This window comes from Rana temporaria, chromosome 3 (assembly GCF_905171775.1).
Source record: "Rana temporaria chromosome 3, aRanTem1.1, whole genome shotgun sequence".
Classification (NCBI taxonomy): domain Eukaryota; kingdom Metazoa; phylum Chordata; class Amphibia; order Anura; family Ranidae; genus Rana; species Rana temporaria.
The window spans coordinates 214101181-214126798 of NC_053491.1; the positions used below are offsets into that span (position 1 = coordinate 214101181).

The following is a 25618-nucleotide window of genomic DNA, read 5'->3' on the forward strand; positions in this document are numbered from 1 at the left end:
GGAGCAAATAATCGCGCAATATTCCTATTGCCGAATATTCGCATTGCGATTATTCGGCAATATAAAATGATCGCTTCAGCTACTCGGCCCAATGGCTCTAATCATACCAGCAATGCTTTCAGACGTCTATGGAGATCACTAGGATGTGATCTGTTTTAAAAATGAAACTGTAAAAATCGCTCTGATGCGGAAGATCGGGGCGAGGAAAATAATCGCGCGATATTGCGTTTGCCGAATAATCGCATTGCGATCTTTCTGGAAAATTCAATGAACGCTTCAGCTACTCGGCCCAGGGTCTCTAATTATACCAGCAATGCTTTTAGACGTCGATGGAGATATCTAGGATGTGATCTGATTCAAAAAAAAAATTGTAAAAAATCGAATATTCGGAATTGCGAATATTCACCGCGAATTTCGAAATATAGCGCGATTTCTCGAATATGCTATATTCGAGTCGAATATTCGCAATGCGAATATTCGTGAGCAACACTACTGATTATTAATTGACAACTCCCCACAAAAAGATGGTCTGTGATGGTCAAGACTAAGGTTTGATGCTTCCGACAGTTAAGACCATCTACCAGCTTGAAACCGCCAATGTCAGCAATATCAAACCATTTTTCCACCACTGCATTTCTTTTCTTTACTTTGACCACTATCAGAATGGTAAGCAACATGTAGAGATCAAGGAAAATCTAAACACACAAAGTGAAAAAAATCAACAGGCTTTTTTTTATGAAGTAACTTATTCTAACAATATGAAAAATAAATAATTGGCATAAACTCTAATTAGGGATCTTCGCTTTCTTGGTATAGCACAGATTATTAATACATTTCTTGAAATTCTACATCTGATCATTATAACTATGATTGTGTTTTAGTGTTTTTAGTTCTAGCACTAAAGGAAATGTGTTAGCTACAACTTCACATGGTACTGATGTGTTACTGAGATCCAACATGAAACCTGAGAGAGCCTGAGGGCTGAGTCACAGAAACATCTTTCGCTGTGCTGGTGCCAGAGCTGGAGAGACCTGTTGTTGAATGCGTGCCTACACCATGGAGAACTGAGCCTTGTGGGAGCCTAAATGTGAAAACTGAGTCACTGGGGACAAGTTGACAACAGACTGCCAAGCCTTTTGGACCAGATCCGTTGAGTACCAGGAGTAGCGAGCATAACCTCCTGTGCTTATCACCTTACTGCCCACAATTAATGCCAGTAGAGACTGACTTTACTTAGCAGCATCACAGTCATCCACTAAATACAGTTTAAGGAGCAATAAAATGTACACTGCCATAGAGATGGGCCCCAATGTCAGCCAGCTTAAGTTTGGTTATCAGGCACCAGGGTTACCCACCCACCCACTCTAAGGGTGTGTAGAGACACTTTTTTGAATAGTTATTTCCAAGAGTTTACAGTGAAACTTTTCTTTCTGCAGTTCATGCTTTTCGCAGTTGATTTTGTGTTTATCAATGCCGTATATACCAGTTTAATGGGGTTAAGTCAGTTTCTAAAGTTGAGGCTAGAATTTCCGTCGGGTAATCCAAAGTGTTTAAACATATTCATTGACTTGTTCTGTGTATTGCATTTTGCTTGCCCTGTAATAATACACTTACTTTCTTTACTATCAAGCAGCCTGTGGCCCATTTCCTTTGTGCTAATATAGTGTGGTAGCTTAGTAATACATAAATTATACCGGTGTGTGTAGCCTTTGTGTAGCCGTTAAATTATATAACCAGGTGTGTCAGAGGGGACTGAGTGGTTTATAGAGTCATTGCAGAACAGAGAACCCATCATACCAAGCGGCTGCTGCAAGGGTAAGCATTACATACCTAAACCAACTTGCAATTTGCCTCTACCATGTATTGCTTCCCTAATCTTCATAGATTAAAAAAAAGTTAGTCATACACCAGCTGGGCCTATTTTTCCTGATTAAAACTGTCTTGCTGGTGAATATTATATATACTATTATATAATACTCTGAAGTATCTTAATTATTGTAGTACGGCTTCAGTCTTGTAAATTTGAGCCTAGCCTTGCCATTTATAGGATAGCTTCACCTTTTAAATATGTTACATGTTACATCTGCACAGCCGATCATTCATTCGCAGAAATCCACAAATGAATAAACTACCTGAATAAAAGATTAATAAACCATGGCAGAGGGCTTTTAGTTCTCAATGGACTTGGAGGGCGCTGATGGGCACCCTAGCCGTCCATTGATACTACCTCAAGCTCTCAAACACAAAGTGCATACAGACAACAGGTATATGGGCAAGAATGCTGGAGGATGTATTTGCAGGAGCCTGACATTGCTTCACTATCCACTGATCATGGCTGCAAAAAATAATTCTAAATGCACATTTCTTTCCTGCATTTTACAGAAAGGCGAACAAAGCCCTTAAAATTGTCCAAATGCTTGCTAGTTTTACACTGCCATCTGCGGTCTCTTAATTCTTGTAGTAAAATCCTGCCATTAAAAATGTCAATGGTCAATTTTGCATTGCTGTATCATCTGTGGTATCTTAATTCTAAATAAAACTAGAAATTGGACAGTGGCATAACAGTTTTGTGATTCAGGAGTTTTGTGAGCTACTGCCCAGTCGAATTGGGCTTGTTACTGTTTGATGTACACCGTTGCTGAGACTGCTTGTGAAAATCAGTTCCGTAACCCCATATAAAGGTTTAGGGTATCCCCCTAGCATATTATTGAAATAATTTGTGCATTTTATTTACTTGCCTGAAAGCCACATAAAAATACCCTCACCTTTCTGTACAGTAATTTTTTTTGCAAAGGTACATGTCCCTTATGGCAGTACCCAGCTTCCATAAGGGGACCTCCAGATAATATGGTCATGACCATATCTAGTTATGACATCACCTAGGAACATTTGTTTCTGTTATAGGGTGACAACTGTCTCCCAATTGTACTCCTGCTTTGTCGCTCTGTTACAGGAACCTGTAATGGAGACTACAAATGGACATGCTGACAGGCCATGTGCAAGCATAATTGACTGTTGTCACTATCAGCAATGAGATGGAATAAAACATTTCTGAAAAAACAAATGAAGACAATTGTTTATGATAAATGCTGGTAAAGCAAACTGCTACTTTAAGGCTGAACTCCTGGGATAAGCATATATTATATAAATACATGTGTATACTTACTTGGATCTCGGTGTGCTTTGTGCAAGCAGTGTCTTGTCCCTATTACAGGAAGCTCCTGCACAAAAGCAAAGTTTCATGTTGGATTACTTCATAGGTCTTTAGTCTTAAAACTTTGCTTTTGTGCAGGAGCTTCCTGTAATAGGGACAAGACACTGCTTGAGTCTCTCTCCTTACTGGTCTTGTATCTGCCCCCTCTTGAAGTTTTCTACACGCAGTCTGTATTGGGTGGGCCTGCTGAGTCTCTCCCACTACTCTGTTCTATGTACAGGTTACCGGTATGTGTCACAGCTACTTTTCAAGATAATAACTGGATTTGGAAAGGCATTTTGTACACACAATGTGGGGTTGCATTCTTTGCGGCTATTGAGGATCATACTTTAATGAAAGTTTTTATGCCTGGAGTTTGGTTTTAAATAATACAGCTCATTCAGCAGAAGCAACTAACACGGGAGGCAGACATAAATAGACAAGTAATATATATGGTGCTGTGAAAGGCAGGTGTGAAAGTAGCAGTGGGTCTGATATTATTCACTGCATGCAGATGTATTCATTTCACCCAGAGTTTGCCAAGAATTATTGAATATTCAGGATTCATTTTGACAGGGGTTAGTATTCTGTAGGTCTTAGGGTGCCTCAACCATCTGGTTGTGTAGCTTGCTAATATCCTAATTTAGATTCCACGGTGTTAAAAAAAATTACTGTTTTCATAGTGAGCATCTAAAAGTGTTGCATCCTAGTAGCCATCTCTCTTTTCCAGCAACAGTAGAATTATATATATATATATATATATATATATATATATATATATATATATATATATATATATATATATATATATATATATATATAGTATTTCACTAGTATTTGAGAAATGAACATTGGATACAAGAATGGCCAGCAAGATGAAGTCTGAGAATGTTGATGGGTACTAGCAAGCAATTTTTCCAGATAGGAAGGCTGCTTTCAAGTAGGCATCTGTCTAACATTATATGCAGGCAGCACTGACAGCCATGTGTTGCTGAAATGATTTTATGAACCACAGGGCACAACCAGGTCTGATTGACTGTGCAGGGTGGAGGGCGCCATAACCTGTAGATGACTCGGAGCTTTGAGGACAAAATAAAAAATTTCAGGTCTCAAAAGTATCACAAATCTCAACTTTGGTAAAATCAGTATGCTATAAGTTAAATCTTGATTTTGGGAGAATGATTTGATCTTTTCTATTTATGATTTATATTGTCAGACACCTATTGTGTAAATAATGCTATACTGGAATTTCTCATCTCTAGCAGGCACTAGTATTTTGTGTGATAAAAAAACAAACTATCAGGATGAATTGACATATTTAAAGTTGTACAGCAATCTAATAGTCTAGTTGACAGAGGCAAGCCACTCCTCTATTCACCCAGTGATTTGGAGGTTTATCGGTTGCCAAGTTGAAACTAAGAACATAGTTTGTAGAGTGTCCAGTTGTGGAAAGCTCTCCACGTCGAGCGCTGGTCTTGTAAACTGTAGAGAAGGAAAAATAATTAAAAATAACTCGAACATGACTGTAGTGGTTATAGGTTATGGGTATGCTAGGGATTTTAAAGTTTAACTGCGAGTAAAAAAATAAAAATTTAGGGGCAGATCCACGTACATCGGCGCATATATAGACCGGCGTAGCGCATCTCATTTATGTTACGCTAGCTCAACTTAGAGAGGCAAGTACCGTATCCACAGAGTATTTGCGCCCAACTTTGCGTAAATTCCGAGGCGTAAGCCGGCATAATTAAAAGTGGGAAGGAAGTGGGCGTGTTCCATTGAAATGAGCCTTGATCCCATGCAAATGAAGTGCCGAACGGACGGCGCATGCGCAATGATGCTGACTATGTTCATGCTCAGAACTCGGCCCGGCGTAATCAGTGAGATAGGAACTAGGCCCGGCGTAATTAGTGAGATACGCCCAGGGCATAAATACGCCCAAACATGTGCCCGTCCATTGCAAAAGTACATCCATTTGTTTCCCCCCCCCCTGAAGCAAGGTGCTTTTGTTCCGTTGTTTGTTGGTGTTTGTAGGTTTGTGTCGGTGTGTTTTTTGGAGCGTGTTTTTTGGAGTGATGTCAGCGAGGAAGAGGAAGCTGAACTACTCCCTGTGGTAGAAGGCCATCATTGTCTGGGCCATGACCCAGTATGATCGTTTTCTCCATGGGCCTGAGAGTGTGAACACCACTCCTGACAGGAGGAGTGAGATCCTGCAAATTATTGCAGACGATGTAAATGCATTGGGGGGTGAGCCCAGGACCCCCAATGAGATCTTGAAAAAGATTAATGATCTCCGCCGCGTGGTTAGAGGTAAGCTGGCAAAGATTTCCGCTCATGCCAGGGGCACTGGAGGGGGACCAGCAACTGCTATCAGACTCACTGCTGAGGGGCGTGTGGTTGCCCAGTGCCTCCACAGGCATCAAGTGGAGGGAGTGCCTGGATTTGACTCCATTGAGGAGGTCTTGAGGACAGGTAAGTGTTTTTTTTTTCTATCTGGTGTGTAGCATGTGTGGGGGGGGGGGAGGGAATATGCGACAAGTGTGTGGATCCTCCAACCTGTGAATGTTTTGTGTCATCCACAGATGTGCAGGAGGGTGCTGGGCCATCTGGCCAGTCCGCACCATTCCCCGGACATGGGTCTGATGCAGACCCCCAGGCAAGCCAGGAGTCCTCTGAGGAGGGGAGTGGCCACAGCTCTCCTCATGAGGAGGTTGAGGAGGAGGAGGTGCTGAGTGCCAATGAAGTGAGGCTCCATTTGGAGGAGTCTAGCCCTGGTGCTGGCACCAGTCAGGCCTCCATCAGGGGTAGCCCCTCCCACTCCTCCCCCAACAGGGCTTCCCCCCAAGGGTCTGCCCTTCTTCTAGGCCCCAAGCCTCATCAGGAGCCCGGAAGGCGACCCGGAAGACAAGGGGGGTGGCAGAGGTTCTGCCCGAAAATCTCCGGAGGGACCAGGCCCGTCAGACCCGCCATCTGGGTCAGGTTACCCAGACTTTGGAGCGCATGGAAGACAGCATGGCCTCCATAAAGGAGTCTGTGCAGGACATGGGTTGCAACTCCCTGGCTCTGATAACCTGCCTCAATAACATGCAGACCACCACAGCAGGCGTGGGTCAGGAGGTGCGCGTCCTGACCGAGGCTGTCCAGGCCAACACGGCAGCCCTCAATGTGGGCCTCACCCGCATCGCCCTGGCGTTGGAGGGCAGGCCACCAGGTGGGAAGAGACCAGGGGATGCTCCTCCTTCTCCTGGTCCCCCCCCATGAGTCTCCCCTGAGGAGTCGGGGCAGTGGCCGCCCCAGGCGTGGGGCACGCCAGCGCCGTTAGGTTTTTTTTTGTACTCAGGTCATGAGTGTTTTATGTTTGTTTGTTATTTTTCTCTGATTATGATTTTTTTTTTTTTTGTGTAGCCCAGGCAAGCTACAGTGTGAATGATGTTTGAATGTGGGGGTGACATTCCTGCTGGCAAAGGGGTGTCACCCTTGGTTGTGGTGGAGAAGGGATCCCCAGGACCAGGGAGAAGTGATCCCCAGGTCCGTGTGAATGGTGTATGAATGTACAGTGACATAATTGGAGCCTTGGCGTGGTGTTGCTACTCCCAAGTCTTGCATGGTGGACTTGGGCTAATCCAATTTGATAAGGATGTGGGGTGTGTGAGCTAGGGACCACAGTGGTGTGCATGCATGCATTTTCCTTGTGCCATGATTAATGTGTGTGTTTAACGTGCAAAGATGCCTACTGCGAGGCATCTCCTGACTGCTGCTCCCTCAGAAGACGTGGGTATCCTCGGTCAGGGGGGGAATGTCTGGTTGGGGGGTCAGGTCATCACGTATGTCAATCTCCAGGCCCCTTCTCACGGCGAAGTTGTGCAGCATGCAACATGCACCGATGATCTGGCACACAAAGTTTGGGGAATACAACAGGGTACCCCCAGACTTATCCAAGCATCGGAAACGGGACTTCAGGAGGCCAAATGTGCGTTCCACCACTCCACGGGTACGTGTGTGTGCAGCATTGTAGTTTTCCTCTCCTGGGGTTTGGGGATTCCGGAATGGAGGCATGAGATGGGGTCCAAGTGCATATGCAGAGTCACCTGGAAGTGAAAAGACAGGAGGATGTTAGTCGTGCGTGTGCCCCTCGTGATGTCTGCATCATGGGGGGGGACAGACATGCCTGACACCCATGTCACTCACCAACCAGCCAGCTGTCCCCATACACGTTATGTTCGAATTCCATTGGGATGGTGCTTTGATGGTATATGTAGCTGTCGTGGCTGGACCCTGGGTGTTTGGCACGGACGTGCCATATGAGGCATTGGGCATCGACTATCACCTGTACGTTGATGGAATGCCAGTGCTTCCGATTGCGGTATAGGTGCTCTGTGTCACGGGGGGGGCTGTAGTGCCACATGTGTGCAATCAATGGCCCCCACGGTGCGTGGGAATCCTGCAATTCGGTAGAAATCCCCCATTGCCTTCACCCGCAGGTCCTCCTGGGTGGGTCTGATGATTTGGTTGGCAATGCGTCTGAGGATTGCGGGGACAACCTGGTGCACACATCTGCTAATGGAGGATTGTGCCATCCCAGCCACAACTCCACTTGTACGCTGGAACGAGCCACTGGCAAGGAAATGGAGTGTTGCCAGGACCTTGACCAGTGGCTGAACTGCAAGTGAGCGGCGTGTCTGGCTGGTGATGTCATCTTTCAGGGTTGTGGTTAATTCCAGGATGGCAGTAGGGGTGAATCTGAAAATGCGATACACCTCAGAATCCACCATGCCAAAGACGTTTATGCGCGGTCGGTAGATCCTCTCCCGTGCCCTCCTCCTCCTCCGTGCCCTCCTCCTTCTACACGCATCTAAAGCCAGTAGTATAGCTATGGCATGTTGGCATACAGATTGTTGTCCTGCAAGTGTGGCTGCTCAGCTCGTCCCTAACGGTGTTGCTTTAGCTGACCTGCACACATCTGGTGCAAAGTTAAAGCTGCTTTTATGAGGGGTAACTTTAGACCGGACATACAGCTTACGCGCACAGCGCGTAGCCTGCGCCAGACAAACGTACTTTCGTGGATCGCCGTATCTCCCTCATTTGCATATTTGCATAGCAAAACAATGGTGCGTCCAGCGTATTTTTGCGCCCACGATGCGCCGGAGTAGAAAAATTACGTCGGTCGGAAAAACCTAGTTCTCAGGCGTATCTCGTTTTGGGGATACGGCGCATGAATACGCCGGCGCATATTTACACTTACGCCGTGCATCTCGAGATACGCCGGCGTAAGTGCTTTGTGAATCTGCCCCTTTGATTGTGAAAGTAATCCATAACCAATGCTGGAACTGCTTCCATTCACTTCTCTTGCTTTGTAACACTAAGGGGCCCATTTATAAAAAAAAAAAACTTGCTTTGCAAATGTATCAACATTCACGCAAGCACAACTAATAAAACATGTAATGTTCGTAATATGTGTGTAATAGGTTCCTTATTGCCTTTCACTGGGTGAATGTAACATTCAGAGTCCTAGAAGAAAAATTGTTGAATATTTGATCATGAGACTTAACAATTACCAATAGAGCAAATAGCCTAACACTATAGGTTATGGACGTTCAACCAGCAGGAAAAATATGATGAAGAAGACTAACACAGTGTGTAGAGTTTATGGAGAATCCTGTGTGAATGACAAAACAAATGGGTGTTTGGCCAAGCAAAGCTGTAGCTGCCGTGTAAGGTGAAACATTTTGCAGTGATATTATTACCCTGCTAAATTTGACAGCTTTCTCCTGGTTGTTAGGGAGCTGGCACCTGCCGGTGCCCTAACAACCTGTCACTCATGCCTGTGTGAGGTGCCCCTTTTTATGCCAAGGGTCTGGAATACACTTTAGGGGGGACCTCACGCTTTTTTTCTTGTTTTTTGAGTAAAGTTATGCCTTAGGCCTAGTACACACGAGAGGATCGATCTGTGGATAAATCCTCTGGCGGATTTTGATCTCATGGTTGTACTAACCATGAGATCAAAATCCCCGCGGAATTCCCTCCGCGGTGACGTGTCGCGCCGTCGCCGCGATGATGACGCGGCGACGTGCGCGACGCTGTAATATAAGGAATTCCACGCATGCGTCGAATCATTACGACGCATGCGAGGGATGTAATCGGACGGATTGATCCGCTGTGTCTGTACAGACCAGCGGATCAATCCGCTGGACTGGATTCCAGCGGATAGATTTCTTAGCATGCTAAGGAATTTTGATCTGCTGGAAATCCATCCCCGGGGGAAAAAAATCCGCGGATAAATACCCGCTAGGTTGTACACACCAGGGGATCTATCCGCTGAAACCGGTCCGCGGAAAAATTTCAGCGGATCGATCCTCTCGTGTGTACGGGGCCTTAAAATCCATACCAGAATCAAAGTGTCTGGTATGGAAATTGGGGGGAACCCATGCAATTTGTTGATGAGTTCCCCTTTTTCTTTTTTTTCCACACTATTCCCACTGTTGGTTTACATTCACCTGTGAGTCAGGATTTTCCTGCTGGTAGCTAAATGTGTCAGCTGGGGATGAGGCAAGTTCTGGTTCCCTAACAACCAGGAGGAAGTTGTCACATTAAGCCCTGGTTCACACTGGTGCATTTTGACATGCAATTTGACATTTGACCGTCCTAATCGGTGCAAAGCTGCATCTGCACCAATTTAAAAAAGTCGTTTCTGTACTACTTTTTGCGATTTTGGCCCGCAATTTACATTGACATCTGCGCAGAAACCTGCACAGATGTCCCTGTAATCACGGCCGAAATCGCGACTGCCAGCGGGAGTGAAATCACTCAGAAATTCAGCTGAACTCGCACGGCTTCACTCCTGCAGCCCAGTGTGAACCTGGGCTTACAGTGATAATAATACCACTAAAAAATGTTTTGCTTTACACTACAGCTAGAGGTTCATTTGGCCAAACACCCATTCGTTTTCTGTTTGCACAAGATTCTTCATAGATTGTACAGAGTGCAGAAGTCTCCCTCATATTATTTACCCTGCTGGTTGAATGTTCTTAGTCCATAGTGTTAAGTTATTTTCTCTTTTGGTGAATGGCAACTTTTCTGGTCAAATATTTTTACAGCTATTTTACTTTAAGAATCAAATATTAGGGAATTTTACATGGTGAAATGCAACAAGGAAACTATTACACACATATTACAAACATTAACTGGTTCTTTACATTTGCATGAATTTTGAGACATTCGCAAAGTAAATTCTTTATAATTAGCTATCATCCAATGTATTTTTTCTTGTATACGATTTTTCAGTTTTTGATAAGTTATGAAAGGGTTAGAACTTTTTTCTGGACTCTCTAAGGCCTTGTACACACGATCAGTCCAAACTGATGAAAACGGTCTGATGGTCTGATGGACTGATGGACTGATGGACTAATGGTCTGATGTGCGTACACACCATCAGTTAAAAAACTGATCGAGTCCAACGCGGTGACGTAAAACACAACGACGTGCTGAAAAAAACGAAGTTCAATGCTTCCAAGCATGCGTCGACTTGATTCTGAGCATGCGCGGGTTTTGAACCAATGCTTTTGCGTACTAACCATTGGTTTTGACCGATCGGTCATCAGTCCATCAGTCCGATTTTAAAGCAAGTTTTAAAACTTTGGTCTGAAGGACAAAAGTCTGATGGGCCATACACACTGTAGGTTGGACTGATGAAACTGAACCTCAGTCCGTTTTCATCAGTTTGGACTGATCGTGTGTACAGGGCCTTACACCTCCTAAATTACTCTCAATGCCACTTGGAGCACACGTGTCTCTGTTGGGAAGTTTCCCCTACTTCCTTTGTAGTCACGAGGATAGGAAATGAAAAAATAGGGGTACAGGTTCAAATAAAAACATGACAGATGTTCTAACCCTTTCCTAATATATATATATATATATATATATATATATATATATATATATATATATATATATATATATATATATAAATAGTTTAGAACATAGTTCAGCTTAATTAGCTGATATTAAATGAAGTAGACAAATTAAACAATGGCCCAGATTCACAGAGATTGGCGTATCTCTGTGCGGGCGTAACGTATCTCATTTACGTTACCCTGCCGCAAGTTTTCCAGGCAAGTGCTTTATTCACAAACCACTTGCGTGTAAAGTTGCGGCGGCGTAACGTAAATCACCCGGCGGAATTCAAATTCGGCAGGTAGGGGGCGTGTATCATTTAAATGATGCGCGTCCCCGCGCCGAACTGCACATGCGCCGTCCCTAAAATATCCCAGCGTGCATTGCTCTAAATGACGTCGCAAGGACGTCATTGGTTTTGACGTGGACGTAAATTACGTCCAGCACCATTCACGGACGACTTACACAAACAACATAATTTTTAAAATTTTCGACGCGGAAACGACGGCCATACATTGACTGCGCCTCATAGACCCAGGGGCAAGTTTACGTAGGGAAAAGCCTAACGTAAACGTCATAACTTTACTGCGTCGGCCGCGCGTACGTTCGGGAATTCGCGTATCTAGCTAATTTGCATACTCGACGGGGAAATCGACGGAAGCGCCACCTAAAAAAAAAAATTGCAGTTAAGATCTGACGGCGTAAGAGACTTACGCCTGTCGGATCTACTGAATAGCTATGCGTAACTGATTGTATGAATCAGTCGCATAGATACGACGGCGCTAGGCAGAGATACAAGGGCGTATATGGAGATGCGCCGTCGTATCTCTTTTGTGAATCTGGGCCAATCTGTTTAAAATAAATATGTATGTACCTATCCTGTGTTGTACATTTTTTAAAAAACTTGATGTACCTGGGCATCGATAAAAGGAATCCATTTCGTCCATCTTTTCTCCTGGAATAAGCCATATCTTTTGCAGCTTGTAAAGGAAAGTTCTCAGCAGGATAAAATTAATGTTAATATACACTATAATAAACTGTGCAGGTTAAATGTGCACCATAACAGTGATAATATGAGTCAGAGTGTATGAACGTGGTCAATTATGTACTAAATCAGCAGCAACACAGTGAACTCATGACAATAAATCTTTTAATCTGTATTAAGCAGAAAGCTTTGTATGCCGTAGCAAACAATAAAATATGCGGTACACGGTTTAAATTATAACATTTATTAACTCTATGTTTGGTAATGTAAAATATTTGATTGAAGGGTTTTTCACGTTAAATCAGAACTCCAGCCAAAAATAACAAGATAAAACTGAATAGCACATTAAAAGAAAAAAATAACAAAATCAGCTTTTGGTGCAATACTCACCTTCAATTCAGACTTTTAACCCACAGTACTTTTTTCTAGTTGTCCTTGATCTGATGATCAGCACCATTCCGCCCAGTACCTCTGAGCCAGTGTTGTCAAGGACTCACCTAAGCCTGTTGCTGCAAACAGCTCAGTGATAAGTTCATCTCTCTTTAATTCTGCTTTCTCCTACTATCAGCATGCTTCTTTTAAGCTTATAAACTTATAGGGTGGAATTCAATAAAACTGCTGTGCCACTTTTCTAGAGTTAATCCCTCGGTATCTTATTATTCCAAATTCATTAAGAATTTGCAACACTTTTTGATTCTGACATTAACCTGTGCACCAAATTCAGGTCGTTTTAACCCCCTTCCATACCGGGCCATAGGGAAATGACGGCGGCAGGAACCCCTCACCGATCCGGGTGGACATCATATGATGTCCAGCCCTTCTCGCTGCTACTGCGGGCTCCTGGCAGCCCGCAGCGCGGCGATCGGCGATGCGGCGAGTCCCTCGGAGACAGCCCTTCCCCGATCACGGTAAAGAGCCAATAAAATTGTCTCTTTTACCACGTGACCGGCTGTTTCCAATCACAGCCGGTCACTTTCCTATGGTGCAGGCGTGCACGAGGCTCGTCCCCTGGACATAGCCTAGTCCCGATCTGGGTAAAGAGCCAATGAAATTTGTCTCTTTACCACGTGACCGGGTGTGTCCAATCACAGCCGGTCAAAGTGTAAACAAACAGGCTGTCTCTGGGCTCTCCTCCTCATACACCTATCCTGTGTGAGAAGGAGAAATCAGAACAGTGAGTTACAGTGTCAGTGTAAAGTACTGTGTCCTGATTGACCCCCCCCCCCCGAATAAAGAGTAACTGTCACCCCCCATCAAAAGTACCCGAGTACCTGTCACCCCATCAAGAGTATCTGTCGCCCCCCATCAAGAGTACCTGTCACCCCCCTATCAAGAGTACCTGTCACCCCCCCATCAAAAGTATTTGAGTACCTGTCACCCCCCCCCATCAAGAGTACCTGAGTACCCGTCACCCCCATCAGGAGTACCTCAGTACCTGTCGCCCCATCAGGAGTACTTGTCGCCTCCATCCGGAGTACCTGAGTACCCGTCGCCTCCATCAGGAGTACCCGAGTACCCATCACCCCCATCAAGAGTACCTGTCACCTCCATCAGGAGGACCTGAGTACCCGTCACCCCCATCAAGGGTAATTGTCACCTCTATCAGGAGTACCTGAGTACCTGTCACCCCCATAAAAAAGGAGTACCTGTCACCCCCATCAGGAGTACCTGTCCCCCCCATCAGGAGTACCTGTCACCTCCATCAGGAGTACCTGAGTACCCGTCACCCCCATCAAGAGCACCTGTCACCCCCATCAGGAGCACCTGTCACCCCCATCAGGAGTACCTGTCACCTCCATCAGGAGTACCTGAGTACCTGTCACCCCCATCAAGAGTACCTGTCACCCCCATAAAGAATACCTGTCACCCCCATCAAGAGTATCTGTCACCTCCATCAGGAGTACCTGTCACCTCCATCAGGAGTACTTGTTACCTCCATCAGGAGTACCTGTCCCGTGAGTCCAGCAGCCAATTTCTAGCTGACGTACAGCCAATTAGTCCCTATCGTGCAGCCCTGTCATACAGCCACCATGTCCAGAAAATTATACACCACAGAAGAGGCATACCAAATGCTAACCCAGACCGATGAGAGCAGCGGGGAGCTCTCACAGCCCCATTACAGTACTGAATCAACTTTCGATTCAGGTTTGGAATACGAGCCCCCCGAAATCAGTACATCCGAATCGGAGGAGAAAGTAGTCCGTCCAAAAAGACCACGGTCTGAACCCCAGGCAGCTACCAGCAACGCCGGACACCCCAGTGGCCAATCAGCAAATGCTAATGGCGCTAGACCCCAGGAGGAAAGGCCCAGTACAAGCTCTGGAATTCCACGCCGAGGAAGTAGGGCCCAAACCCATCTACCAGATGACTTGGCCAACCCGTTGTGGCTGCCTTCTAGCACAGGGTCAGCCACAATCCCCCCTTTCACAGCACAGCCAGGTGTGCAAGCCAACACCGAAGGTTTCTCTGAAATCGATTTTTTAAATTTATTTTTCCCTGATGAGTTCCTTCAAATCATCATAGACCAAACAAATCTTTTTGCACGTCAGTACATACAAAACAACCCCAACTCATGCTATGCCCGCCCTTTTGAATGGAGACCCCTAACAATGGAGGATATGAGATTGTTTTTAGGCCTTACGCTGAATATGGGGCTTACAAAAAAAAAATTAACTTCATTCATATTGGTCTAAAAAGCCCATCCACCATATGCCAATTTTTTCAGCTACGATGTCCAGGTCCCGCTATGACATGATCATACGGTTCCTGCATTTCAGTGACAACTTGCAGTGCCCCCCCCCAAAAATCATACGGACTTTGATAGATTGTATAAAATTCGCTCCTAATAGATTTTTTTTTTTTTTTTCTTTAAATATAGGCCAGCACTATTATAATGGAAGGAATAGATTATTACAATAGCTTGCCATTGTGGCTCTATATTATTAAACACCCCCCCCTCTTGGCTCCCAGGAATCTCCTAACTCTTCCTTCGCAAACTAAAACGATCTTTAACGTTCATTGCTCATGAATAGTATATGACTCGCTCTAGGGAAAGACCCTAGCCTGGGACGTTTTAATTTCCATGTTGCCGACACATGGCTTGTTAGTAGCATGCCCTAACTCTTTCTGCATAACTCCATGTTTTTTTGTACTCCCTCCATTTTTCCCATTTTTCCCTATGTCTGCCGCTCCTCTCTAGGTGGCTATCCTTTAACTCTTCCAGCCTGTATGTTTTCTCCACTTCGTCTATCCAGTTCCAAACATGTGGACTTTCCGTCTCCTGCCACTTTTTGGGTATAAGTTTCTTAGCGGCGTTTAGAAGATGAGGAAGTAAAGACAGCTTATATTTTTTTTTCCCCTCTTGGCTACAATGAAAGAGCACGACCCAGGGGTCTTTCTTTAAATCTTCGCCCGTTATAACTTTAATTTGACTCAAAATTATGTCCCAGTAAGTTTGTATTTTTGGGCAGAACCACCAAAGGTGGGCCATCGTGCCTCTTTCAGAGCAGCCCCGCCAACACTCTGCGGTCTGATCTGCTTTGTATTTATTTGCTTTGTCTGGTGTAATATACCACCCTGAGATACACTTATAATTTGTTTCGGCGGTTCGTACGTCAATTGCGGATGAATGGGTAAGATGCATAATCCTCTTATAACTGTTTGTCCCTCTTGTGGTTCCTAACTCTCTTTCCCATTTACCTATAAAGGGTGCTTCGCTCCGTGAACCTATCTTTACCAATAATCCATATAATTTAGTGATAGTGCCCTTTGTATTCTTAGATTTGCAAATCTTCTCAAGTGGGGTTAGCTCCGCCTCTGTCCGTAGTGGACGGGGGAGGTGCCACACAAAGTGATGCAACTGGGAGTAATGCCACCTGTCCAAGTTCCAAAAATCCGTTTTGGATCTCAAATCTTCATAGGTCATTATCTCTCCCTCTTTGATAATATCCCCTAAATGTACCGTGTCTGCCTTGATCCAATTCCCTCCAATTTTATTTTCCCCTGGTGCAAAATAAGGATTTTCTTTAAGGTTCATTAATGGGGAATTAAATTTACCCTCTAATTGTATCAGGGTCTTGTCCCACATTCTTAAAGTGTCCCGTGTTAGATCATGTGTTTTGTGGTCTAGTGCTCTGTGTTGTGCAGGAATCCAAATAATATTATTCAAATATTTACTAGTTAGTGCTTTCTCAATTTGTACCCACCTTTTGTCCTTCCTATCCCGTGCCCATTCTACCGCACGTGCTAGAACCGCCGCCTTGTAGTAACTTTTAATATCCGGGACTGCCAGACCGCCGAGTGGCTTACCCTGTTTTAGGATGGAGAGGGATATTCTATGCTTCTTATTTTTCCAGACATAGTTTAGTAACAAGGAATTAAGAATTCTCAAAAATTGCTGAGGGAGTGCTATGGGGAGTAATAAGAATTTATAAAGAATTTTTGGGACTACAACCATCTTCAGCATATTAATGCGTCCGATCCATGAAATGGGTTTATTAACCGTTCTTTTTAATTCGCTCTTGATCTCATTTAGTAAGGGAACATAATTTATTTTATACATCTTCTGGGCTGTATTGGCCAGTTTGACTCCTAGATACTTTAATTCTTTGGTCCAGGGGAACACACAGATCTCCTTGACCCGACCCACCTCCTTTTTGTTTAAATTAATATTCAGAATTTCAGATTTAGTTTCGTTAATTTTAAAATTAGAAATGGCGCCATATTGTTGCAGCACTTTGGAGAGCATGGGAATGGATTTGGCCGGATTGGTTAGATAAAACAAAATATCATCGGCAAAAGCCGATAATTTATGTTCCTCCCCTTCTACTCTGACTCCATTAATGTCGGGGTCGTTTCGAATAGTAGACAACAGAGGCTCTAAAGAAAGAATAAAAAGAAGGGGGGACAGGGGGCATCCCTGCCTTGTCCCATTTTTCATCTCGAAGGGGTCCGATAGTGTTCCGTTAATTTTTATTTTTGCTGAAGGGTGATGGTAGAGTGTTTTAATCCAGCGGGACATCCTTTTTCCTATTCCCATGGCATTGAGAGTCTCCATCATGAGCCCCCAGTCTACCCTGTCAAAAGCTTTTTCAGCATCAACTGACAGGAATAGACCTGGGGGCCCATTCTGCCTTATGGTCTGTAGCAGGAGGATAGCCCTGAGACTGTTATCTTTGCCCTCTCTGTTGGGCACAAATCCTACCTGGTCGGGGTGAATCAAAACGTGCATAACCCCTTTTAGTCGCCCCGCCAGAATCTTGGCAAAAAGCTTAGTGTCTGTATTTAACAAAGAGATAGGTCTGTACGCCGAACAGAGAGAGCTATCTTTCCCTTCCTTTAAAATTATTGCGACCGTAGCCGCAGTAGCATCCCTGCTGATTTCAAATTCAGACCCTAGCCCGTTGAAGTATTTGCACATCTTTGGGATCAAAATGTTGCTAAATCTCTTATAGTACTGGGAGGAAAACCCATCTGGCCCCGGGCTTTTACCCCCCGTAGTGGTATTTAAAGCTTCTTTTATTTCTTCTTCAGTTATGGGGCGGTCCATATTTAAACTTTCCATCTCCTCTAAACTAGGAAGTCCTGCCCTGTCTAGAAATTCTCGGATCTTCCCCTCCCTTTCCCCTGCCTGCCGCCCTGGATTTTTTAATGTATAAAGTTCCTCGTAATAATTTTTAAAAGTATCCGCTATTTCTCTATTTGCGTAAACCATGTTCCCGTCTTTCCTTTTTATTTTTTCGATATAGTTTCTAGCTTTCTTTTTTTGAGCCATTTTAGCTAGTTGCTTGCTTGGTTTGTTGCCCCATTCGTATCTCTCTTTAGAGATACAGTTAAGTTTATTTCTCGCTTCCTGTTCCATGGTCTCCTTGAGGGCGTCTCTCTTTATTGTTAAGTTAAGGTATGTTTCTTTTAATCCCTGCGCTTTATGTTCGCGTTCTAGGGTCTCTATCTCTTTAGTCAGGGTGTTTGCTTTACTTTTCAACTCTTTTTTTTTTTTTACGCCCTCCGCAATTAGAATTCCTCTAATGTAGGCTTTGTGTGTCTCCCAAAGGGTTGCGCTGGTTATCCCTTCTGTGTCGTTGATGAGGAAGAATTGTTTTAGTTCCTCCTCCACCCTGCTTGCGCCTCCTTCATCGCGTATCAGGCTATCATCCAGGCGCCACACCGGCCTCTGACTCTTTTGTGTGGACAATTTTATTTTCATAGAGATTGGAGCGTGATCTGACACCGTCATAATTCCTATGTCCGTTTCCGTTATAGAGTCCAGAAGCCTGTGGTCTGCCAAGATGTAGTCGATTCTGGAGTACGTTCCGTGGGGGGGGGAGTAAAACGTGTAGTCATGTTCCTTAGGATGAAGAATCCGCCAGGCATCGACTAGTTGGTGGTCATGAATCTTTTGTTTAATTCTTTGTAGAAGCCCGTTTTTTGTCTCCCTCCCACGGAACGTACTATCCTCTTTCGGATCCAGGACGAAATTAAAGTCCCCCATCAGGATCGTATAACCCTCGGCGAAGTCTTTTAACTTTCCCAGAATTTTCCCTAAATATTGGGTTTGATGGACATTTGGGGCATAAATATTTGCTAAGGTGTAGAGAATGTTGTCAATCCTTACCCTAAGGAATATAAATCTCCCTTCTGGGTCTGTCCTCCTTGCCTCTAGTGTAAATCCAAACCCCCTTGAGAACCCAATTGCCACGCCCCTAGCGCGTTTCGAGATAGAATCCCCGTAAAACCAAGTGGGAAATGCGGGGGAAAAAAGCTTGATATTCGCCTCTATGGTTAAGTGGGATTCCTGAATAAACACGACATCCGCTTTAAGTTGCTCAATCTCTGCAAGGACCTTGAGTCTTTTAACGGCTGAGTTCAAACCCTTAACATTGTAAGATAGGAATTTTACTTCAGTCATTATTCTATGGCTGGATCATTTCTTAATGAACTGTCCATGAGATTCCTTGGGAGCCAAGTTCCCTTTTCCCTTCCCCATCCCCCGCCCCCCCCCCCTCCTCTCCCCCTCTCCCTCCCCCCCTGCCCAGGCCAATACCTCGCCTCTGAACCGTAGGGATCCTTGGTACCCCCCTACCCATCGGCTCTTGTGGCTGAGGTGGAGCTCCTCTACGCCCCTCCCACCCTTTTTTCCCCCAGAAGTTCCGGGGACTTGATCTTAAGTGGGTGGGGTAACAGATCTGCCCTCCCCCCTCCGCCCTCCAGTCCTCCCCCCCTCCCTCGCCGCATCCCCCCAATACCGGATCGTATCCCCCGGGTCCTATCCCCCAGGACCCCCCTAGGGGTCATGCACCTTTCCGTTAACTATTCCTCCCATCCGGGTAAGTCCACCACAGGCATATCGAATTTACGGCAAAACCCCGCCAGGTCCTCGGGAAATATTAATTTTGCTGACACCCCTTCCTTGTGGCCTATCAAACAGGCCGGGAATCCCCACTGGTAATTTATATTAAATACACGCATCTGTTCCAATAAGGGTTTTTGATGTCTTCTTCTGGCCAGGGTTTCCCAGGCCAGATCCGAGAAGATCTGGATCTCGGTCCCAGCATAGGATAGCGGCGGCTTTTTTCTCAGTTTTCGCCAGATCACCTCTTTATGTTCAAAGTGTCTGAACCTTGCAATAATATCCCTGTGCCAATTGCCACCTCCCTCTCTGATCTTTCCCACCCTATGGACCCATTCAAATTTGAGGGGTCCCTCCGAAGCTTTTTCGAGGAGGGGGAGGAACAGGTCATTGAGAATTTTTCTCAAGTCTTCACCCTTCTCCTCCTTAATAGAACGTATTCTTAAGTTTTGCCTTCTGTTACGGTTCTCTTGATCTTCTAATCGATATTGCAACCACCTCTGGTTTTGTTTCAACGAACCATATTGGTTTTTTATTTCAATGAGGTCAAGGTCCTGCTTTTCAATCTTTTTCTCGGCTTCCTCTACTCGTTCTAACACGTGGTGTAAGTCCGTTCTTAATGTGCCAATTTCCTCTCTTATTACATTCTCCAACCTCTTTAACATGGCCTCCATTTCTCCCATGGTGGGAACGTGGGACTCCCGGCTAATGTCGTGCATTTGACTGGCTGCGGATTCAGATTCAATTGAAATGTCAGCAATTGGGGTGGCCACCTCCCCCGCCCCCTTTTTCGTTGTCCCCGTTTTTTCCACTTTTTTTATCTGACCTGGGCTCTTGGTACTCCCGTCCGGGGTCATATAGTGTCTAATCGTGCTTGTAGAGGAAGTCTCTTTAGGGATTTTCGGGGCCGCCCCCCTAGTTGACCTGTTCATATTATATTTTTTGGTCTGTCTGATGCGTTTCCCCAGTTTGGAAAAAAAAAAAAAAAAAAAAACAAGGAAGAGAAGAAAGGATGTTTTGCGCCGGGTATTTCCGAACCACCTTTAAGAGTTTAATATTTCTATAAATTACCCCATACGTTAGGGTGAACTCATAGGAGAAGGGTTGCGTACGCTTTACCTCAAAGGTAAAACCACCCCCGTTTAAACCAGCCTTATTGGGGGGGCGTCTGCAATGGGGGTCCAACAATCTTCCAGCCACATCGGGCAGAGTAGGGGGCCTGTATCCCCACCCCCCCCTTATACCTCCCCCTTATATGCCGCTTATTTCCTTTTTTCTTTCCTCTTTTTTCCTCTCTTATACGCCCCTTCCCTTCCCCCTCTGTGATAGCCAGCAACCTCGAAACCAATTGGGCTGTTGCGCCCTGTTGTTTACCTCTGCTCCTGGGTTTCTAAATGCCCCGAAGGCTTTCTAACACGTCCATCCAACACTCCGGGCCAGGCCCGGTAGGGGGGTAAAAGTTCTCTGACGTTGTATCTAGTATTCCGGTCAAGGCCCCCAGCAATTCCACTAGCTCTGCAGAGGTAAGTAAAATGACTCTTAGGTGACTGGTACTTGCCAGCTGTACCTTAGTGGTGATTCCTACAGTGCGTGTAGAATAAAAACCTATAGGCCATACATGCTTATACTTCTTGAGTATGGCAAATTTTCTTTGCCTTATTCTGTTGTTTTGGATAAACAGCCAAACTTAATCAATAGAGTAATGCATCTTTAGTGTATTTAGTGTATGCCTCTGATATTTGCCAGCTGTTTCCAATACAGAACCCCCCTCCCTAATCCACCTATATATTCCCTTTTTTTCCTTTTTTTTTTTTTTTTTCTCCTTCAGAGGTAGGTACAGTGACTCCAAGGTATCTGATATTTATCCACTAAGTGTCCATATTAAAGTCCATATCAAACAGAGCTGTGATTGTAGACCATCAGACCGTCAGTGTTTAAACTCTTAGTGGATATATTGAGGAGATATATTGAGGAGAGATAAGGAAAAGCCACGTTTTTGCAAGGCACCTTTATAACGTTTAAAGTACAAAAAAAAAATGAATGGATAAGCTCCACTTTCTCACCCTGTCTCCGCTGCTTGGACTAGGACTCCAAATCCACACACTGCAATCATAGGATCTTTTACCAAAAAAAAAAGGGTTAATGTTACCTCATTCGTTGATCTTCTTGCCAAAGAAAATTTGATTTTCCCCCTTCCTTTTTCCACCTGGTACAGAAATTTCCAGGGATTGATCCGAGCAGGGAGGGGGGGGCGGGCGGCCAAGCAGCGTGCCCCGGAGGGAAGCCTCCCAGCTATTCCCTCATGTTACGCTTCACCTGCTGCCGGGGGGGGGACGGGGGGGGGGGCCGGAGGATGAAAGATTCCCGGAGAGCGGAGGGAGTTGGTGCGGTCTACGGGGTGGACGGACTAACCGCTCGGTGTCCACCTTCCCTGCGACGCATCCGCCGTCGCTGGCACACCTCCGGGTCTAGGTCCCTCCATCCCTCGCAGCCTTTCCTGGGTCAGATCCGTGGCGCTTGCAGCTCCTCCCTCCGACGTGCGTGCTTCACGTGCACCACGTCATGATCTGTGGCTAATAGATTTTTTTTTTAATAAGAAGTTTGCCGAACTTTACATCCCGGAAACAGAACATCTCTGTGGACGAATCCCTGGTCCATTTCACAGGACAGCTGGGAATCAAACAGTATATTCCCAGTAAGAGAGCGAGGTACGGCTTGTAAGCTAAACAAGCTCTGCGAAAGCTCCTCCGGCTATGTGAATGCCTTTCGTGTGTACGAAGGCAAAGACTTCCAGCTCCAGCCCCCTGAGTGTCCATCGTATATGGGAATAAGCGGGAAAATTTTATGGGAGTTGGCATTCCCACTTTTCCAAAAGGGGTATCACATATACATGGACAATTACTACACCAGTCTGCCCCTTTTTCGCCACCTATTGCTGAATAAAATCTTGGCCTGTAGTACTGCACGTAAAAACAGGAAAGGCTTCCCACAGAGTTTAGTCACCACAAGGATACAAAGGAGGGAATCAGCAAGCCTGAGGAACGAAGAAGTTTTGGCCGTGAAGTGGAGGGATAAGAAAGACGTTTACATCATGTCGACTATCCACAATGACACCTCAGTGGAACTTCACAGGAGACGCGGTACCGTTCAAAAGCCTTGTTGTATCAACAAAAGTCTATTTTCTGGTATAAAAAAGTTGCAATATACTTCTTCCATATGGCCCTTTATAATTCATACGTCACTTATCACAAATCAACGGAAATGCCCATCCCCTTTATCAGATTTATCGAAAATGTAGTCACTGCCCTGATCTATCAGCAAGGCTCCACCCCCACAAAGAATTTGCTCCGATTGTGTCAGCAGACTGCACGAGCGCCATTTTCCTGACACTATTCCACCATCAGCAACCGGAAGAAGACGCCAAAAAAATGTCGGGTGTGCAGCAAACGTGGAATTAGGAAAGACACCAGTTGCTATTGCCCCGACTGTCCCGACCAACCTGGCCTATGTATGACACCATGCTTCAAGCGATATCACTCTTTCGAAAATTATTAACCCAAATTGCCACTTCCCCATTTTCAATTTCTGTGCTGATTTCCCTGCTGCCTCAACCAACCAACCTAGTGCTTCAACTCAACTGACCCTGGCCTGTTTATCGACTATGCCTCTGCCTGCCGTCTGCATTGTTTATCCGCCATGTTTCTGCTTTTCACGTGAACTGACCCTGGACTATCGACTATGCCTCTGCCTGCCGTCTGCATTGTTTATCCGCCATGTTTCTGCCTTTCACATGAACTGACCCTGGACTGTATCGACTATGCCTCTGCCTACCGCCTATTTCTGCCTTTTACCTGCACTGACCTTGGCTTGTTGACCATGTTTTTGCCTGCCCCTTGGACTGATCTTGCACCCTGCTACACAGGGGTCTCACATATGTGAGGGGCTCCAGAATAGTGTTCGGAGTTTAGAAAAACAGTTTTTGGTTTTCTGTGTTCCCAGAACAGGGTCTGGTTGCCCGGAGGCTTCAAAGCATTTTGGGTAGGAGAAGCCTCTACCCCTGTCCCCATTCTTTTCTGACCGAGGCCCTAAACTTGATGTTCCTGTCTGCTGCCTGGACCAATACTTTGGCTGCACTACTTTGGCTGCATTGTTGAAGGACCTTCAACAATGTCATAGGTTGGCAGGAATTTGTGTGTGTAATTTATGCTCCTAGAACGCCTGGAGGTGCTACTTGGATGTTGGACTTCTGTATGTGGGCAGGCTGTGTAAAAGTCTCACAAATGTGGTATTGCCATACTCAGGAGGAGTAGCAGAATATATTTTGGGGTGTAATTTTTTCATGCTATGTGTTAGAAATATCTTATAAATGGACAACTTTGTGTAAAAAAAAAATTGTTTTAATTTTTTCCCACATTTTCAAAAAACTTCTGGAAAAAAATGAACCGTTCAAAAGACTAATTATGCCTCATAGATTATATGTTGGGGTGTTAGCTTTCCAAAATGGGGTCATTTTGTGGGCGTTTCCATTGTCCAGGTGCTCCAGGGCTTTTAAAAGTGTAACAGGTAGTTGAGAGATTAGATGTGTAATTTATGCTCCTAGAACGCCTGAAGGTGCTACTTCAATGTTCGGCCTCTGTATGTGGCCAGGCTGTGTAAAAGTCCCACACATGTGGTATCACCATACTCAGGAGGAGCAGCAGAATGTATTTTGGGGTGTAATTTTTGCTATGTACAGTACATGCTATGTGTTAGAAATATCTTATAAATGAACAACTTTGTGTAAAAAAAAAATGTTTTAATTTTTTTTCCACATTTTCAATAAACTTCTGAAAAAAAATGAACAGTTCAAAAGACTAATTATGCCTCATAGATTATACGTTGGGGTGTTAGCTTTGCAAAATGTGATCATTTTGTGGGCGTTTCTATTGTCCTGGTGCTCCAGGGCCTTCAAAAGTGTAACAGGTAGTTGAGAGATTAGATGTGTAATTTATGCTCCTAGAACGCCTGAAGGTGCTACTTCAATGTTCGGCCTCTGTATGTGGCCAGGCTGTGTAAAAGTCCCACACATGTGGTATCGCCATACTCAGGAGGAGCAGCAGAATGTATTTTGGGGTGTCATTGTAAGTATGCATGTGCTGTGTGAGAGAACTAACTTGTTATTATGACAATTTTGTGTAAAAAAAATTCACCATGACTCTTACTAAATACCTTGGAATGTCTACTTTCCAAAAAGGGGTAATTTGGGGGGGTATTTGTACTTTCCTGGCTTGTTAGGGTCTCAAGAAATGATAGGACGTCAGATGTGATAATTTTTCAATGATTTGCACCATAGCTTGTAGACTCTACAACGTTCACAGAGACCAAATAATATCCACTAATTTGGGTTATTTTTACCAAAGATATGTAGCAGTATACATTTTGGCCCAAATTTCTGAAGAAAAATTATTTCTTTGCAAAATTTTAAGATAGAAACTAAAAAAAGGTGTTTTTTTTTCTCCAAATGTTCTCTTTTTTTGCTTATATTGCAAAAAATAAAAAACCCAGCGGCGATTAAATAACACCAAAAGAAAGCTCTGTTTGTGAGAACAAAATGATAAAAAAAATTGTTTGGATACAATGTAGCATGGGAGAAATTGGTCTGGGCAGGAAGGGTATAATAATGCCCTGTATTGAAGTTGTTTAAAGGTGCCACTTTTACATTGTATCTCATTAAATGCATCACTTTCACATTGAATGCGCCAAATGTAAAAGTGGAGCTAATTAGACCAAACAAACTCACTTTTGGTATACAGAGAGAAAAATTGGCTCAGACAGATTTAGAGAAAGTGTATCAAGTGCATTCTAAAAAGTGGTGCAGCACGAACCAAATTCAAGTACAAATTATAGACAGATACATGAATTTGGCGCATTCTTCACCACTTTTAGAATGCATAAGAGACACGTTTGCAAAATCTATCTGCACCAGTTTTTATAGATTCCAGAGATAGACTCCTTGGGCCAGATTCTCAAAAGAGATACAACGGCGTATCTCCAGATACGCCGTCGTATCTCTGAGTTGCGCCGTCGTATCTATGCGCCTGATTCTTAGAATCAGTTACGCATAGATTTCCCTTAGATCCGACAGGCGTAAGTCTCTTACGCCGTCGTATGGTAACTGCATATTTACGCTGGCCGCTAGGGGCGTGTACGCTGATTTACGCGTCAA

The 25618-nt window shown here is 44.6% G+C and overlaps 1 protein-coding gene across 1 annotated transcript in view; it reads right to left on the reverse strand.

The window, feature by feature from the left end:
- Positions 1 to 4032: 4032 nt before the first annotated feature.
- Positions 4033 to 25618, reverse strand: part of LOC120930418 (dynein heavy chain 3, axonemal-like) — a 530045-nt gene continuing 508459 nt past the window's right edge. Inside the window, exons 34-35 of the mRNA XM_040341605.1 lie at positions 11994 to 12051; positions 4033 to 4675 (exon numbers count right to left, since the gene is read on the reverse strand). Coding sequence (XP_040197539.1) covers positions 4530 to 4675; positions 11994 to 12051 — 204 coding nt within the window. The 3' untranslated portion in view covers positions 4033 to 4529. The remainder of the gene's footprint in view (positions 4676 to 11993; positions 12052 to 25618) is intronic.